This window comes from Alosa alosa, chromosome 5 (assembly GCF_017589495.1).
Source record: "Alosa alosa isolate M-15738 ecotype Scorff River chromosome 5, AALO_Geno_1.1, whole genome shotgun sequence".
NCBI lineage: Eukaryota > Metazoa > Chordata > Actinopteri > Clupeiformes > Clupeidae > Alosa > Alosa alosa.
The window spans coordinates 20,346,543-20,366,542 of record NC_063193.1 but is presented as its reverse complement, the minus strand read 5'-3'; the positions used below and the strand labels follow the sequence as shown (position 1 = coordinate 20,366,542).

Below are 20,000 nucleotides of genomic sequence, written 5' to 3'. Positions count from 1 at the left end.
CAAACACACACACACACACACACACTTTTATACAAAAAAAGATGAAAATGCAGGCGAGTGATGCATGCTCTTTGAGGAGGATGTGAAGAGGCTCTCCAGAGTCCAGCCCTGGCAGAAGTGACTACTGCAGCTGCTGCTGTCTCCTCACATCCACCAGGACCCCTTTGATGGTGCAATCAGACGCATGCTGAACAAACACCAAAACAGGTCAGACCGTCATGTCCACACTGAACACTAACCACTGAAACAGTTGCTAGGGACAGAGGACTAGATGGACTCGAGAGTTATGGTTGTGTGGGCTTGATGGTAAATGTCAAGGTGATGGAAAATTATTACTTATCAGTAAAAACAATGGCTGATGTACAATTCAGAGGTTCTTCAAATCAGCAGTTCTCTTTTTAGAACCACTAGCTTCTTTCCTGGCTCGGTGATTTTCAGAATGTCTTCACCATCTGTGTCTTTCCATATCTGTGTGTGCCTCCATATCTGTCTGCCCTCCCTCCCTCCCTCCCTCCCTCCATCCATCCCTCCTTCATTTGACTCTGTCCTCTGCCTCCCTGCCATCCGGTCTTGTGAGGTCTCTAATCCAGCTCGGCCTGATTGGTTCCACTAACCCTGACCGATGATGATGTCACGCTGCCATATGGGCCGGCCAGCTCCAGTGGGATGCCCACCGCGGGGCACGTGACCAGGCGTAGCCGCGACAGGACGCAGGACGCCTCGGATCCAAACGCCCCTTGCCAAATATCAGGAGCTCACGCGACCAGGGGCAGCCGCGACAGGACGCAGGACGCCTCGGATCCAAACGCCCCTTAACGCCAAATCTCAGGAGTCTCAGTATAGTTTTCTTTCCGATCCGGCGTACCCTCTCCAAATATTTTAGTGGTACTCTGTACCGGCCAGTACCGGCTTACTTTCACCTCTGCATTTAAATGAAACGTAAGACTTTTCCCACGGCAAAAAGGTATACGACTGTTTATGCAATAGTTTTTTTTTTTCTACTAATTTTAACCCCCACCCCATTTTGGTGTCTTTGACTGGACACATGGGAGACTTACTTCTAGAGGTAGAGGGAGCACGAGGGGGGAAAACACTTAACCCTTAAAGGAGTACCGTCACACTGGTGTGACGGGAATGTTGAGAAATGAACGTTCTAAAGAATATCTGGGTTCATTGAATTCAACATAGAATTTTAGAACCTTCAATTGTTGCGGAACGCAGAACGTTCAAAAACCTACACCTTTAAGGGTTAACACAGAAGTGTAAAGGCCAAACAGCAGACAGAGACAATAACATGAGCATAATTTAGATCCACCTTGCATCTAGTCACCTGATCGCTCTCATTTGTGCAGCTTCCAGGGTTCAAGGCAATGCTTGTTGCCAAAAAGTCTTAGCATAATTGGGAGGAAGGCAATGCCAATCGATGGGCTCAGTTTCCAGGAAAACAAAACCTCACTGAAATATTCACATAAAAAGCCCTCTTTACAGAATGCACTGCATTCTGACTCTTAGATCGTGTTCTGATATTTTACATTTTTCATTTGCAAGCAAAAACAAGTATGCTTCAGAAATCGATGAAAATGTTCGGTGAGGTGAAACCTATCTCAGTTTCTCGCATGATACAAAAGTGAGATACCACACTGAAATCATCCGCAAACATCACGGTCAAACGAGGACCTCTGCTCCCCAGAGTAGCGAGTAGACTCAGTGCTGACCGAAGCAGCGGCTCTGTCTATCCGTCCACTGGAGGTTATGATGCAAGTCTCACATAACCCGGCCACGGCTGGCACAGTCCCATAATCCTCTCTGTCCTGTCCTATCTCTCCCCACATTCCCTGCTATCCGCTAAGGCTGTTGACAGTGAGGAATACAAATAGGCTTAGACTTAGCACTTCAAACTTAGTGTGCCAGTGTGCGTGCTCAGGTTCGCGGAAGGAAGGAGCTAGTTCTGTTTGAGGTGGGGGTTAGCGAAAGGGTCAGCCTGAGGTTAGCGCCAGGTGACAGTTGGGTGATAGCTAAGCGCTAGGAGTTGGCTGGTATGGTTTGCTGACTTTGCTGGGCCTCTAAAAGCAGCTATGCAAATACCCAGTGATTACTGGATAATTTTAGATAGAGGAGAGGAAACGAGAGACAGAAGAAAGATAGAGATAATTTGACAAATGGCGTGAGAGAGAAAACAAGGAAGACGATAAGAAGGCTCAGCAAAAAGAAAAAAGAAAAGAAAGAAGCGAAAGAAAGAAAACAAACTAAACTAACAGCATTGTGCCCATCCAGTTGATTAGCAACTCTAATATAGCCGTTCAGCTGATTGCTATTCCCTCCCTCTTTGTCTTTGTCTTTCACTCTCACCCTCCTCTTCTCTCTCTCATTTTCGTGTCATCACGCAGGCCACTGGCAAACAGGCTGGTGCCGGGGAATGGTGGTGTAGGCGGAGCTGGAGGCTGGTGGGGGTGTGGAGGCTCTGCAAATGTCACCCAAAAGGGGGGATTTAATTAAAGATGACAGGGCCGGGTGCTGGCAGCGTGGCACACGCGCGAGGAATTTCGGCACATTGGAAGTAAGCGGCCGTGATTTATAATTTAAGCAACGCTCAACATTCCCTTTTAATTCTGCGCTGAGGAGAGAGCTAATTCCAAACGCTAACCCAGTGAGGCTAATCCAATATGATATTTTTAAGGGCGCGCAGTCAATGGCTTTTTAAAAAGACTCCAGCTTTCTCTTCCTCCTGTCTCATACATTCTCTCTTTTCTCTCTCTCTCTCTCAGCTGCTTCAGTTTCCATGTACAGTACACTGCTCTCTCATTTCCTTGTCTCTGTCTCCCTCTTTCTCTCTCTCCCTCCCTCCATCTCTCTTTCTCCCTCCATCCCTCTCTGTCTCTCTCTCTCTCTCCAGACAGCGAGAGGACTGTGATAATGGAAACATCCCCCCTCTCGCCGCCTCCTGTTTGGCCCGCTAAGCTCGGTGCACTCCAGGGAAATTGATTGTCTGGCGAGCCGATCTGAACGCTCGCAGCTGATGCCGGAGCCAGTTAAGCCCTTTTTTATTGAGGGTATGAGGGATTTTTAATGGGAGTCGCATCAATGAACTGTGTAGGCGCTCAGCATCTGCATGCCTCTCTAGCACCACCACCACCACCACACACCACACACACACACACACACACACACACACACACACACACACACACACACACCCATACATATGGGTGTGTGAAAGAGGGACGAGAGAGTTGGGAAAGAATGGGGTTCTGTAAATACCCAGCAAATGAGCCAAGAGAGAGAATGAAGAAGAGCTGGAGAGAAAGAACGGTAGCGAGGGAGTCAGTGAGAGAGATAAAGAGAGAAAGAAGGAAGGATAGATGCATGGGGAGAGATAAAGAGAGAAAGAAGGAAGGATAGATGCATGGGGAGAGATAACAAGAGAAAGAAGGAAGGATAGATGCATGGGGAGAGATAAACGACAATGAGACCGTGGGAGAGAGAGGAAAAGATGATGGGGAAAGAGAAAGAGAGATAAAGAGAGAGAGACAGAGTGGTAAAAAGAGAGAGAGAGTGGTAGAAAGAGAGAGGGAGGGAGGGAGGGAGAGATGGAGGGAATGGCCCCCCCCTGCTGCGTTTGTGCAAAGGACAGCAGATGCAAATGGCAGCGCTCACCTCTCCTCTCCCCAGTGCTGCCAGCTCCTCTGCTGAGTGTTCTCCATCATTTCAGGACACACTCTATTATGCCTGCCAACCAGGCTCCCCCCGCCTCACCAACACACCGCCATACACGCACACACACACACACACACACAACACACACATAAACACACCCACACATAAACACACACACACACACACACACACACACACACACACACACACACACACACACACACACACACACATAAACACACCACACACACACACACACACACACACACACACACACACACACACACACACACAAACACACCCACACACACACACACACACACACACACACACACACACACACACACACACACCTACACACGCACACACACGCACATAAACACACCCACACACATAAACACACCCACACACGCGCACACATAATGTGTGTGTGTGTGTGTGTGTGTGTGTGTGTGTGTGTGTGTGTGTGTGTATGTGTGTATTTGTATGTGTGTGAGCCGCTGCATGTGAGTGAATGTCACATGTGCCTCCTTCTCCACAGTGACCTCTTCAGCCCTTCCCGTCAATGTGTGCTGTCACTGCTCAGAGAGCCCTCCATCTCCCCAGCCCCCCCCCTGGACCTCACCAGCGGCACACTGGCCCAGCACAGGCCAGAGCCTTTTAACAGGTGAATGAAGAGACGGAGATAGAGAGAGAGAGAGAGAGAGAGAGAGAGAGAGAGATAAGGAGGGGCGAGAGATGGAGGGAGGGAGCGGGAGAGAGAGAGGATGGAGGGAGCGAGTGAAGCAGTTCTTCTTGTATTGATTGCAGGGGCCAAGCTCCTGCTGGCAGCCTGGGTAAAGGCCCTCTGAGGAAGTGGGCTAATCCTGGGGAAATTGGAGGGAGGGAATCGATTAAGATGGCCATGGCGGCCTTTCTTCTCCTTTCCAAGAGCCACTCTTTCACTGCTCACACTTCCTCTCCCTCTCTCCCCTCTTGCCCTTCCTCTCTGTTTCTCTTTCTTTCCTCACCCTTTTGCTTTCTTTCTTTGTGTCTCTCTCTGTCCTTCTCCTCCGTCTTTGAATTATTTTTTTTCTTCTCTCGACCTTCCTCCTCTCCTCTTCGCCTGTGTGCACCCGCCCCGTCACTCACACGGACAGGCTTCTCTCTCTCTCTCTCTCTCATGTCGTGTCATCCAAGCCTGGGCACCAGTCTGTCCGTGAGAATCTTCACTTGAGACGTTACGCAAACATGCCAAAAAAAGCCAACAGCAGCAGCGTCGCAGCAATAGCTTCTGTCAATAACAAGGACACAAGAATGTGCCTCTTGGTTAAGAGCGAAGGGAAACCATTTGGGAATTTCCCAAGGAAGGCTCTCCTTACTTACATAAGAGCCCAACCGACATCAGGCCACCATGAGAGCTAGGGAAGGGGGGGGATCTCCACACCATCCTATTACCTTTAAGCCGCCCCAAGCTTAGGCTGAAACTGCTACTGCCGGAGGTGTTAGTCCACTGGCTACAGTCTCTCTCTCTCTCTCTCTACCTCTCTCTCTCTCTCTCTCTCTATCTCTTCCGCTCATACAAAGCCCTCATCCAAACCCAAACCCCTTCTAATCGGCTTGCTTGCCTTTGGACGCAGGCCACCGCACGAAAAACAAAAGGGCACAAGCACTTTTGGAACGCTCTAAAAACAGCTGAGACCCTGCTCGTCCTGGAATGGCGTTCGGTTAAAGGCTAATCTGTTGTTTCGAGGAAAATCCGAAGGGAGCATGTATTTATGGAAAAAAGGGAACGATTTGCCCTCATTCTTCTTTTGTTGTTGTTGCTGTAAAACCTTGGGCCAGTGTTACCTTGTCACGTAGCCTTCCCGTTGACCGGTGTGTGTGTGTGTGTGTGGGGGGGGCTGTCTCCCACTGATACAGGCTGAAGGACACGCAGGTCTGGTTCGAGGCCATACAGAAACAGCATCAGCTGCTCTTGTGCAAAGTGTATCCTTGTGTAAAGTGGCATCCGGTGTGCTTTCTGATTCTGATTCTTGACACTTCCAGAAAATCCAACAGAAAAAAACATGACCTCAGTGTGTGCAATCTTTTCTGCAAAAACATCTCCTTCAAAGCAGCTGTTCTCTGACCTGTGTGGACTCTGCCATCACCATTCAGACATTCAGCAGAAGCATAAAACAACTGCACATAACAACACATCAGTGGGCACACATTGATTTTGCACTTAACAAGTTCCCAGTATTACTTATGGTGCATCCTGTTAGGATTCTTCTGGCTGTTTAGGCGCTCCTGTTTACAGAGCCACAGGGGCCATGGCTCCAGACCAGTCCTCAAACACAACTTACCCAGCAGCCCCACACGTCACACAGACTCTAAAAACAAAAGTCTGCCCCGGTCAACGCTCAGCGTTCACACAAACGCCTGAGACAACGAAGGTATATGGACGTGTTATGGTCTGTAACGACCTCCGACACCTTTAGCCCGGGTTGATGAATAATTACGGGGGTTACCACGGGTATTTGGACTGACCACATGTGCCCGGAGGGGAAGATAATCACTTCTGGTTGACAAGCAAACTCCTCCATTTCCTGCCCAGCTCTTTTAATAGCCTGCCAGGGAGGCGTCGTGCCTGAAGACTATCCGCCACTGCAGCCGCGTGGGGAGGCGAGAGGATTTGCGACTTGACTGCAGTGTGACCGTGAAAAACAGATGCTGGCAACCTTCACACAAGCGCTTTAAATCACATCACACACATACACACACACACACACACACACACACACAAACACACAAACATATAGTCATACTCACTGGGAACAAAAGCCTGAGGTTGGGGTCAAGTCCTTGAGAGATGAGAGAAAAAGATAGGTCCTTGAGGCCAGCATCTTGCACTCACACATTCCCTCCCTCACACACACACACACACACACACACACACACACACACACACACACACACACTATCTTAGATATGCGCTCACATGCACCAATCTAGGCAATAGGACAATTGTTCTCTAGTCATGAAAGGACAGTGGGTTGGGGAAAGGAAGAAAGACAAAACAAAAGAAACAGAAAGAGAGAATGGAAGAAAGAAAAATAGAGAGAATGAATGAAAGAAAAATAGAGAGAATGAATGAAAGAAAAATAGAGAGAATGAATGAAAGAAAAATAGACATTCCCTTTGATTCCAAAGGCTATAGCTCTAAGCGTGGCACCTGGTATTGTGCAATTCCTCAAAGAATGCAGCCTCCTGCCATCAATCCTCACTTATCGGCATTCGCCTCAGTTCACATTTACAGCCGAGCAGGCGCAACCTGAACGGCATGCGTATCCATGGACACCAAACAACCACACAGGCAAAAGTCAAAAGCCGCGGCCTTAGCCCTGACCCTGAGACCAACCCTTCCCACACACACACACACACACACACACTCAACAGCTTGAGGGAACAAGGGCTAAAACTCCCACGCTGGAGCGGGAGGTCACCCGTTGACCCCCTGCTCCTTTCCCTCCCACCCCACCCCACCCCACCCAAGCGTCCCAGCCCACGCTGGCGGTAGTGGACTCACATTTTCGGCTGAGGGCCTGTGGCGGAGGCTCCAGAGCCTTGCCGGCGCAGGCCGGGTGGTGGTGGTGCTGTGGCGGCGGGTTCTGCCTCCTCTGCAGGCAGGCCAGCATGGCAGCGCGGGAGGACAACTACAGCCGGGGCACCGCCGAGAGAGACCTGACAGAGGGAGAGAGAGAGAGAGAGAGAGAGAGAGAGAGAGAGAGAGAGAGAGAGAGAGAGAGAGAGAGAGAGAGAGAGAGAGAGAGAGATGGAGAGGGTTATTAGGGTGTAATGTATAACACAAATAACTCTTTCATACTAGCACACCATACAACACTCAAATTGTTGGTCACAAATCATCGTTTTAATATGTATATATCTTTTTGCCTTTTTTCAGATAGGACCGTGAAGAGAAAGAAGATAGATAGATAGATAGATAGATAGATAGATAGATAGATACTTTATTGATCCCCAGGGGAAATTCAAGGTCTCAGTAGCATACAGACAACACACACACATTCACTAACAGCAGAAAAGTAATTAAAAGTATATAATATAAAACACAACTAAGCAATAAGGACAGTAGAAGATAAAGAATATACTAAATATACTAAAATACAAATTATACTAACACTTAATCTAAATCAATTCTAAAAACAGTATCCACATAGTGGTGATTAATCAATCAAGAGGCGCGTGCAATGACTGAGGCAGGGACTGAGCCTGTGATTCTCTGTGCATAGTAAGAAGCAAGTGGGAATGAGAGATGGGGTGCGACGCGTCACCACAGGTAAGATTTGAACCTGGGTCCATATAGGAACTTGGACCCAAATGCGATATGGATTTTGCATGTGCTTGGGCTACAAGGGCCCCATACATCTTCAGTTTTAAAGAGATAAGACAGTGAGAGACAGAGAGACAGACAAACAGACAGATAGAAAGTAATGGAAGAGAGAGGGAGCAGGCAAATAGAGAGAACAAACCATCATACACCTCCAAAGTCATAAGGTAAGTGAGTTAAGCTGCCATTGATTTAACTGCTTGTGGAAGGGGGAGGTCTGAGTCTTGTAGCCAGTCTAGCCACCCACCTACAACCCCCACCCCCACCCCCACACACACACACACACACACACACACTTCACTCCTCTCCCCTTCACTCTTTCAACAGAGAGCTTGTTTGTGGCTAATGGGACTCGAACTGCATCCTTCCTGCCTCTGTGTGCATATGTGTGTGTGTGTGTGTGTGTTTGTGTGTGTGTGTGTGTGTGTCTGTGTGTGTGTGTGTGCGTGCGTGCGGAATGTCTAATGCACACCTGCTCTGTAGCCTATTGCCCCGAGCCCTGCAATTTACGACCACTCTCCCTTCTGCACAGGCACTCAACAGGGCTCCTATGTGTGCTACTAGCGTTAAAACAGAGGACGCTACAGTCTCCTCAAGGAACACAAACAAGCCCCCAACCAGCAGTAGTTTATTATGCATGCAAAGCAAAACACAACTCTTAACGACATAGTCACAGACACACAAACACACACACACATACACACACACACACACACGCACACACACACACACATACGTGCTGCCCCGTCTCTGCACCTCATGGGAGTTGGAATGGCTGATTGATGGCAGTATCAGAGGAAATGCCTAAAACAGCAGCCTGTCTGCAAGGGCTTCAACTGGTGCGACAGCTTTGGATGACTGTCAGAAAAGGCTTGAGGATTTGCGTGTTTGGGTGGGGTGGGGGTGGGTGGAAGGGGTGGGGCATGTGTGTGACAGATTGTGTATGCATGTGTGTGAGAGAGTGGATGTGTACTTGTGTGGTGGTTCTGTGTGTGTGTGTGTGTGTGTGTGTGTGTGAGAGAGAGAGAGAGAGAGAGAGAGAGAGAGAGAGAGAGAGAGAGAGAGAAAGAGAGAGAGAGAGAGCTGATGGTTTGGGCGGGGGTGAATGTCAGTCGTACATCAGGGGCTGTGACAGCACTAATCAATCTTCACCTTGGCCATAAATCTCAGACGCTGCATGTGCGTGTCCGTGTGTGTGTGTGTGTGGGTGTCTGTGGGTGTGTGCATGCCTGCCTGCAAGCAAGCAAGCATGTGTGTGTGTTTGTGTGCACGTGCATGTCTGTGTCTGTGCACATGTGTGTGTGTTCTTGCATGTACGTGTGTGTTTGCACACATTTGCATGTGTGTGTTTTTGTCTCTCTTTGTGTGTTTGCCAATGTGGGGCCCCTCCAACAGTACAGGAAGTAGGATGCGCTGGCTGCCACCACATCAGAAAAACAGCAGCCCTCTCACTGACAAGTCTATGACCTACACTCAGTATGTGTAGGCTACACATACTGACCTCAACACAGCCAGTGTTAGATGCAGGGCTATGAGAAAGCACTGCTCTGAGATCAGCATAATGAAGACATTAACTTGACAGCCTCACTAATGGCAAGCATAAACTACCTAGTAAAATGTCAGCATTCTCGCTTTCCTGTAACCTAAGTAATGTGCATCAGCAACACCAAAGATGCATGCAGCACATATCAGTTACTCAGACATGTTCTTTAGAACCAACCAAATTCTCTCAGAACAAATTCAACACAACAATAAAAGCAAATATTACAATTAGCATATCCTGGGACAGATGAAGAAATGCACTTCAACAGCCTGACTACTTTTCTTGTAATTTTTTTCCAATGAGGTCCTCTGATCCTGTCCTTGCATCTCTCTCTCTCATTCTCTCTCTCTCTCCCCCTCTCGCTCTCTGTCCTGTTCTGTTCTTCTGAGCCCGCCTCGTCGCATTCGCACAAAAGCCCGCCGCTGAATATTTCATCTCAGCTGTCAACAGCCAAGGGCCCAAGCTGCGGATTATTGAAAAATGATTTCTCGCGTGCTTGTCAAGGCCGCGTCTCCCTGTTATTTATGTTCGCCCGGAATCTTCCGTGCGAGCATTTAGCTCGACGTCGCCACTCTTATTACTCCACTTAAATAGATTGTGCCGCGAATATGACTGGAATCAATGGCGCAATTAAAAAAGGGTGTGCTTGGGAGATGCACTGGCACCTAACGTTCCAGAACTGTTTGATGAATGGGCCATCACATCATGGGCACTCTTGTATGAAAGAGCAGGTTGATGAGTACAAATTAAGTGTATTATTGACGCTTAGCTCAGATGGGGGATCATTTTGGCTGAGCTTCAGGATGTGGTACTCTTGGGTATGAACATTTTGACTTCCCAGAAGGCCATTGACAGTGTCTAGTACTTATTCTTATTATCACCTCTAAGACTAACAAAGGTGAGAGAACATACGATCTGCAGACAGTTCAGTTCAGCCTGGAATCCAAATATCTCAAGCCCAATAGTGAGCATAATCAAACATAACAGCTCCAACAGATGCAAGTGATTTCCATGGACAGAGAGAGGAATGAACTATTTAATAGTTCTCATTATGAGTTGGTATCTGTTCAAACACAGAAGATATGAAACAAATGGAATATATAAGCTGCTAGGCACAGCACACATGGTTAGGGCACTGAGGGTTAGGAGAAAACCAGGAAACAGAAGAGTCAGGAAGGAGAGGGAAAATCTCAAAGGGAAAGAGCTCTGTGGGTTCGTTTTTCTCTTTCTCATTCTTTTCTCTCTCTCTCTCTCTCATCTCTCTTTTTCATCCCACTGTTCGTTTCTTCAGAAAATGAGACAATTGTGTAACTATCCTCCATTACTCTCCATTTGCTCGCTGCCAATTGCTCTGGGAGGTATTATCCCTCTTTCAGCCAGAGTGCTTTTTTATTCCATTTCAGAGATCAATTCCCATCCTACCCCAGTCCTACTCCCCCAACCCCCAAACCACCACCTCCCCAATCCTCCTCTAATACCCCAGCACATGGAGAGAAGGGGGGGGGGGGGAGGAAGTCTTCGGTTGGGAGGCATCACCCCCCCCACACACACACACACACACACACTCCACTCCTCCCCTCATCCCACATCTAAACCCCACACTTAAAACTCCTCTTGGTGTGTGTGTCTCTCCTACATGTCTGCAGCCAGCAGCAAATGACCAGCCCCGTCACCATCACCCCCACTGACCAGCCAACTCAACATGCAGACCTGACAGCAGCAGAGCAGCCAAGGATCTTCAGGCGCCTAAGAGCTCAGTGCAGGGCAAGCAGCGAGGGGGGCAAGCCCAGGGCACACGCACACACCGGATAATAACTCAGACTTTGAGAACAAGCAGAAACAAAACACACACACACACACACATGATTAGACACACAAGCACATTCTCCTCTCTCACACAGAGGGAGAGAGAGTTTATGCAAAAGAAAGAGACAGAAGGAGATACAGAGAGAGAGAGAGAGAGAGAAAGAGAGAGAGGGAGAGAGAAATAGAGAGAGAGAGAGAGAATTAGCCTCAGCCCACCCTATCATTGCCTCCCACCCCTCGTCTGACACCCACTGCTCCTCCTGTGGAGCATGAGTGAGATTGATACCCTGCGATGAGAAAATGGCATGAAATGAGGGGAAGAGATGAATAGAGAGAGGGGGGAGCACAGAGAGAGAGGGATGGAGAGAGAGAGAGAAAGGGAGGTAGAGTTCCACAGTTAAAAGCCCCTCCGATTTGAGCACTGATGACTTAAGATGCTTCTCTATTTGATCACCGCCGCCCCGTGTCCAATGCAGTGCAAAACACAATCACGCAGTATCACACACAGGATGCTTTCCACACACACTACTTCTGGGTGTGTGCGAGGGCTCACTGCTTTGAATGCTGTGTGTGTGTGTGTGTGTGTGTGTGTGTGTGTGTGTTAGAGCGTATCTGATTCTAAGTGTGTGTATTAAACTGTCATCAGATATTTGTGAGCGGCACCTATTTCCATCTCAGCAAAGTGCAGGTGGCTGCGTTCCATAGTAATCACTAGAGCACTATGGCAACTCAGAGGACGAGAGAGAGCTGAGACAGGGGAAGAGGCGGTGTGTGTGTGTGTGTGTGTGTGTGTGTGTGTGTGTGTGTGTGTGTGTGTGTGTGTGTGTGTGTGTGTGTGTGTGTGTGTGTGTGTGTGTGTGTGTGTCTCTCTCTCTCTGTGTGTGTGTGTGTGTCTGTGTCTCTCTGTGTCTCTCTATCTCTCTCTCTCTGTGTGTGTGTGTGTGTGTGTGTGTGTGTGAGTAAGGGGGATGGTGGGCTAGTCTCCCTCTCCTCTAATTGAATGGTGACCCAGTGGGGTGGTGTGTGTGCGCCCCATGCACTGCTTTTAACAAGCCTCTGTGTCTCCCCTCTTAATAAGCCCAAACAAGTTAATCCAATCGACACACTCGAGCCCCTTTTCTCTTCCTTTAACAAGGCGCCGCCGCCGGGGCCCTAATCCCCCGTCCGCCGCCACAGCCTTCAATGGAGCCGCAATGAAAGAGCCCATTAGAGGAGACCCAAACACACACACACAGTCACACACACACACACACACACACACACACACACACACACACACACACACACACACACACACACACACACACACACACACACACACGCACACACACAGCAGCAGTAGCAGCACATTCACAGTCTCCGGATCGCACACATAAAGCATCTAACACATTAGCAGATCGCACACATTAGCAGACTAAACACGCTGAAGCACTCAGTCACAATCACTAAATGTATAGCATGTTCGCTTATTCACACACACACACACACACACACATACATTCTTACTAATGCATTTACACGGACACCTGTTCACACATTCTTACAAACCAAAATCTTTTAATACCACAGCACTCACACAGACATACACATATACACAAACACACACACACACACACACACACACACACACACACACACACACACACACACACACACACACACACTCACTTATATATTCAGCATATATGCACCTGGATATTATGCCAGACACATCGCTCATTGTTGTGTACCATTATAACACACTCATATATCACATCCAGACATATTCCCAAGCAATCTAGGTCTCTACATACATAAGGTATAAACACACATGCCCACACGTATATCTCACATGTAAATGTGAACACTGCTGAGTGTGCCAAAAAGAAGTCTACAGCAAATGGCTAGCAGATTTGTAATATATTTTAAAAAATGAAGCTGCGTTCATCATTTAAAAAGTTATTAATAATCGAGTAATTCATTAATTGGTTAAATGAGCCGTGTGGCCATCCCCTCCCATGGAGACAGAAGGCTATATATCTTACTGCCAGACACACACGAACACACACACACACACACACACACACAAGAGCCTTAATTTGCCCCTAATAGGAGTGGGAGCTCCTCCTCGGTTAATTACAACTCTGAATTCCTTGACAAAAAAGACGTTCAAAATGGCCATCACTGTCGATCAGTATGATGGTCAGAACTCTCCTTGCCATGCACTGCTTGTCCGCTCACATCCCCGACACCACTGGCCCACAGCCTGTCCACTCTGCACGGGGCGTGAGTGTCTCAGTGACCTCAGTATGGTCATGCTGGGAACCCCTTCAGCGCATTAGCCACAGCAGCTGTCCTCCCACAACCCTCGTACTTCACTTCAGCCAGTGTGGCAAAGTACACAACTACAGAGCACAGCCTGTTTAGATGACCGAATTCAAATAGGATCTCTGTCTATTTGGTTGCAGCTGGGAGATTGTTGGTGCGGCGTTGCGGTTGTGTGAGCATTGTTGATGGTGTTGAAGTGTTGGCCGGGTGCACCTAAAAACCAGCTGTCTGAATGCAGCACGTCTTTACAGTAGGCTCGTCTCTCACCATTGTGGGGTTTTGAATGGCGCAGATCTGGAGACAGGGGGCCATCTTTGAGAAGGACCCAAATCTACGATCCAGCCTAATGTCACTCAGCTCTGTTTATACAGAGTGCCTAACTGACTGAGGACACAGCTCTGCATGCTGAGCTGAAACGCTGTTTCCCCCCACTTCATAAAATCAACGAACCCGTACCTCGTAGCCCTGAAGGCCATAAAGCAGCATCAGTTGCATTTTCTGAATAGGATCATTATAGGATTCCTCCCTCGTAATACTTAATGGTATTAACACAACCTGCAAGTTCACACACACACACACACACACACACACACACACACACACAGAGAAAAAGAGGCCTAGAGAGCCTTATCCATACACAAACATGCACACACATCACAAACAAACAGTCCTTTAGAGTGGCTATTTGCAACCAGACAAGCAGAGTAGGACATAAATCCTGTTATTGGTGTGTGTGTGTGTGTGTGTGTGTGTGTGTGTGTGTGTGTGTGTGTGTGTCAGTATGTGTATGTGTTTGTGTGTGTGAGAGTGAGTTAGTGAAAGGGGGAGCACTGACAGACAGAAGGGAAAATGAGAGGACAACCCCCCTTCAAATGATCCACTCGGATCTCATCCACTAGCTCTGGTGACATCCATTACTAAGCATGTGAAGACATTTGCTGACAGCATCAACACAAGAGAGAGAGAGAGAGAGAGAGAGACACACACACACACACACACACACACACACACACACACACACACGTTTGAACCCTCTTTGATGTGCTTCTGTGAGGCACCATCGCTCTCACTGCGTTCAGACGGCGGCCAGGCTTTGTTTCGTTCTTCACGCTGATTTCAGAGGACAGCATTTAAAACAAAAACACGTCTCTGTCAAACCCGGCACTCCACTCGATAGTGCGCTACACCACAGACGTGTGACGCTGCCGCCTAGAAGCAGCGCACAGTCACACCTCTCTCCATCTCACACTCTCTCTCCCTCTATCTCTCTCTCTCTCCCCTCCCTCCCTTTCTCTCTTGGAGTCTGTCAGTGTGAATACTTTTCTTCTGCTAGCTAAAGTGTACCGAGCTGCCTGGCTAACCATTGACAACAGAGGGTGAAAAAGCTCAGAACAGAGCGAGCACGTCTCCGAGAGAGAGAGAGGGGGAATCTTAACTCATGCCTGCAACCTTCATGTACTGCTCCCACTGAGAGTAAAGCCCTTCCTTCTAAGAGAGAACACTGAGGTAAAACAAACAGTGAGTGAATGAGGATCAAGAAACGAGATGGCTATCTCTCTTTCACACCTGTCAAGGTGTGTTCTGCACTGACCCACAGTGGGTTTACCGACAGAAAAATACTATTCACTTGGAACTTTATCCTCCGAAGACCGCTGCAGATGTCCGTAACAGAATTCAAGACATCACACAACAACAGAAACGACAGACACACACACACATACAGACAGACACACACACACACACATACAGACAGACACACACACACACACACACACACACACACACACACACACACAACAACAACAACAACAACAACCTTCTGCCTTGAGTGATTTATCTCACAGCCACACAACCATACATTAGTCCCACAGTCAAGTGCACACATGGATGAGCACAATGGCAATCAATAAAACAATGGTCTATTCTAACAGAGAGCGGGAACACACACACACATGCAAAAACACACACACACACACACACACACACACAGAGAAGCACACACCCCTGCTGAATATTCAAAGACAAACAAACAAAGACTGGCCCTTTCTGTCTTTTGGTTTGGGGCTCTTTTGTTCATTGTTTGTGGCACTGTCACCTCCCAGCTTTGAAAGGCCCAGAGTGGAGTATTTTCTCCACACACACACCACACACACACACACACACACACACACACACACACACACACACACACACACACACACACACAAAGAAATCAAAACCCAATATGTGTTTAATGTAGCATCAATAGATCAATACAAAATAATTAAACTCAAAACAACACGGCAGCTCTCATGCTCTCCACCCCTGGCCTATATCCCCTCTGCCTCAAAGATACATGAGAGCGCAATCCCACGATGCATCATTAGGTCTGCCGACCCCAATTTTTAGCAGGTCACCCACACCCGGGTTTGGGGAAAGGGGGCAAAGAAAACCCATTAGAATAGAAACACAAACCGTGAAATTTCATGAACCCAACTCAAAGAGCAATTGATTTCTCTCAATAACAGAGCCTCACGGCGAAAATAATGGCAGATTATTCAGCGGAGAAAGGTGAATATTTTTTGTGCTCAGATACTCTGCATAGTGGAGGATTGAGTGGCCTTCACGCTGAAGGATGCAGAAGGCACGCAGCTTTATCTTGCAGGCCAAAAGCCTGCCCAATCTGCCTGGCTGGGTACACTGTGAAGGTCTTTACCCAGGTGTTATTGTGCTACCATTTCTCAAACTAATGGCTGTGGAAAAATACCCACGAGCCAGCCGCGAGAGAATTATCAACAACACAGGGCCTTTACAGTAAACATGCTTTTCCTCAGAGAAAGAGCGAGGGATGGAAAAACAAGGGAGAGATAGAAAGAGTTGAAGAAAGAGAGAAGAGTGTCAGAGGTAGAGAAAAAGAGAAAGAGTATGAGAAAGAAAAAAAGAAAGAAAGAAGAGGGTCAGAGAAAAGAGAGAGAGAGAGAGAAAGAGAGAGAAAAAAATGAGCCAAAGAAGGAATCACATGTGAGACTGCCTGTTGTCAATTCATATTATCCACACCTTCATCGCAATTTCCATCTTCGTTTCCATCTACCAGCCCACTGCCATGGATAATTCCAATCCCCACAACCACCACCGCCCCCCCACGGGTGTCAACTTGAGCTTCCACCTCGCATCTCTCAGCCTAACAGCCCCCCCTCCCCACCAACACCACCTCCCCTCCTCCCTTCTCTCTGTAACACCCCCATCACACTCACTCGCTGTCATTATCTCTCCCAATAATGAGAAACAGTGAATGACTTCCCTGTCGGTAATGACAGAAAATCACCGGCACTTTCCAAGACACAGGGCTGCCTGATAACACTGGAGCTGTTATCAGCCCTTCCACCAACCAAGAGGGGGGGTGGGGGTGGACTGAGGATAGAATAGACAGGGGGAGAGGGGGGGTAGGGGGTAGTGGAGCTGGAGCTGGAGGGAGGGGGTAGTTAGAGATATAACACCCCATGTGGCAAAAAATGATTATCTCTTCCATCCGAAGGATTCTGATAAAAGTTCCACTTGGGTAAGACTTGGGGCCTCTCTTTTTTTACTTTAATTTTAACTGGGGAAGGTTTGATTGAGGGAGAGCTGTGGGATTGCACCTCTGCTGCACATTCTCAGCTATGGCTGGCCATTGCTTCGGCCAAGAGAGCTGCCCCAGGATTGTTTAAAAAGCCGCTTCGCGGGAAGATACACAAATTAGCAGGGGTCTGAAGAGCCTGACGCCTGTAAAATAAACCTGAAATGAAAAACGTCCATCTGACTCACATCAACAGCTTGTTAACTCAATCATGTTGTTCCTGCTCAACACGCACACAAAAAAAATAGAGAGAGAGAACGAGGGAGCAGGGGAGAGAGAAAGAAAGACGAGATTAGAAAATGCCGTTCACAGCGCAGGGGTGTCAAACATGATTTGTCCGCTGTGCGTGTTTATAGTGAGGGATAATTTAAAATATTTCCCCCTTAGCTGAACGGCTGAAGTCAAAACAGCGCAGATAAAATTCAGGTGCCTGGACTCATTTCAGACAAGCCTCGACCTCATGTTTTAAAATGCAGATCCGTGGCTGAGTTCCACAAATCCAAACTGTTCATGCTTCATTGGCAGTATAAATACTTAAGTGAAAAACACCAGCGATGCGAATTAATATGGCATGCTCACAACCTTGGGGGAGGCTTTTTTTTCTCTACATTGCTGCCATTTCTTCGACCCCCACGCCCACATTTAGCCAAGTTTCGGTGTTTTAAATTTCACTCGTCTTCCCTCTCTCTCTCCCTCTGCCTCTTTTACATCGCCTTCTCTTGACCCTGGGGTCAACTGCTGGGGAATTGTTAATAATTAAATGTTAATCTAAAAAAATGACTGCAGCTGGAGTGTCCTTCCTGCATCACAGCTCTCGACCTGGCTCTTTTGGGAGTGAGACAGAGGGGGAGAGGAGAGAGAGAGAGAGAGAGAGAGAAAGAGGAGAGAGAGAAATGTAAGAGAGAGACAGAGACAGCGAGATGGATGGCAAAAGAAAAAGGAAGTAGTGGGTGAGTAGTTGGATGGTAAATGATATAGGAAAAAAAGAGAAAGAGAGCAAGAGAGAGAGAGAGAGATTACATTAACATGAAAAAAGCTGGGTGGTAATTGTCTTCACCCCACTGAGTGATCTCTCAGGGTCGGGGCTAAAAGAAATCAAGGGATTAAGCCGAAAAAAGCTCTTTCTCTCTCTCTCTCTCTCTCTCTCTCCTCCCTCTCTCTCTCCTCCCTCTCTCTCTCTCTCTGTCTGCTCAGCACAGATGCTGCTGGCAACCGCAGACCCTAGATTAGATTACCGGAGAGAGAGGATGAAACCATTGAGATAGAAATTAAATAAAACACTCCAGCCAGAACTTTAAAACCTCGCTGAACCCTTCCCCTCTAGTCCTGTTCTGGAACCGTTGAACTTTTGCTATTTCCTCTTTTTTTTGTGTGTAGTTTAATCTATTAATATGCGTTTCGGTTGAATGTGGGGATTGGTTTAGGAAGCTTAAACTTTTTTTTGATATATGTGTGGTGTATTAAAGGGCAGATATCCCTAAATCATCCCCGTCGGCCACAGTGTTCCCGGGCTAATCCTCCTTGGCAGGCCGGGTGATATGAAGGTGTCGTATTTCGCTCTAAACTTGGGGATAAAGCACTTGAGAAGAGCAAGCTGGCTTTGCCTCCCCACCCTGGACCAAGACGATCGATTCATTCCATTGGATTTATCCCACGCACGCACCTAATGCACCCCGACGTGGGCAGGAAACAAAAAAAAAATATTCAAATCTTCCCATGACTTGAAATGTAAAAAAAAAAAAAAAAACTCAGCTGTCATATTTGACTCTTCCCTCAGTTGCATGTATGGACATAGAAACAAAACAGTGACTTTTAAAACATCTTAAATGCTTTATCGTCTTGGATTTCATATTCTTCTATTCGGATTCAATAAATCGTCCCAATAACAAAGGATGGGAGAGGGGAAGGTCAGGAAGGGCCCTGGGCTGCAGGTGCACCTCACGCTGACGCAAATCCCCTCTGCAGTCAGAGCCACTGCCCGGATGAAAGAGGTCTCTGTGAGCGTGCAGTGGAGGGACGCTCAGATTCCCCTGTGCTGGCGGTCAGCTGCAGGCCGGACACACCGAGCCGATTGATGTCCAGCGGCGGTGTTGACATCTTTAAACCTGTCACTCACCCCTGAACAGGATACGGGACCAAGCCCTCTTGGGAGCGTGCGCCACAGCCTGTAACCAATCCAGCGGTACCTTCGTGTGCACCCCGGGAAGTCCCCCGAATTACAAAATCCTTTTTTGTCTTTCTTTTCATTTTTTTTTCCCGCCGCAAATCTTCGGGGACTGCTAGATCATTAGGGAAGTCAAGCACGCGCGCATGGCGGGCTAATGAATTTTACACAAATAACACGTAATTAGCCAAGATATCTGAGCTTGCCGCTGCTTCTCTGCTTCTAGGCTGACATGAAACAATGAAAGGACACCGAAACAGGGAAGTGCATTGACGGGACACACTGAAGCGCGGAGAGCAGCTGAAGGGACGATGAACATGATCTCAGCGCACCGGCGGTCTAACACCAGCTTTCCTCGTTCACAGCACTATTTGTTCTCAATCACTCGGTCATCAAGCGGCTAAATAGCAAAGCTATCCAAGATCTGCGCGGCTCAAGAAGACAAATTGACACTAAAAATCAAATCGAGTTCTCTACTTCTCTGCTGTCTCAATTCTTTCCGTTACTTATCCTCTGGATGAGTCTGTTCCACATTTTCTTCCATATAAAAAAAGCTATCATG

At 47.8% G+C, this 20,000-nt stretch overlaps 1 protein-coding gene across 2 annotated transcripts in view; it reads right to left on the bottom strand.

Moving 5' to 3' along the window:
- Positions 1 to 20,000, bottom strand: part of fam222aa (family with sequence similarity 222 member Aa) — a 65,373-nt gene that overhangs the window by 22,656 nt on the left and 22,717 nt on the right. Inside the window, exons 1-2 of one of the 2 annotated variants that reach the window (XM_048243118.1) lie at positions 8,760 to 8,856; positions 7,205 to 7,359 (exon numbers count right to left, since the gene is read on the bottom strand). In XM_048243118.1, the coding sequence (XP_048099075.1) occupies positions 7,205 to 7,313 (109 nt within the window). In that variant the 5' untranslated portion in view covers positions 7,314 to 7,359; positions 8,760 to 8,856. Of the gene's footprint in view, positions 1 to 7,204; positions 7,360 to 8,759; positions 8,857 to 20,000 lie in introns of those variants that run through there. The other variant, XM_048243116.1, reaches the window with a different exon arrangement.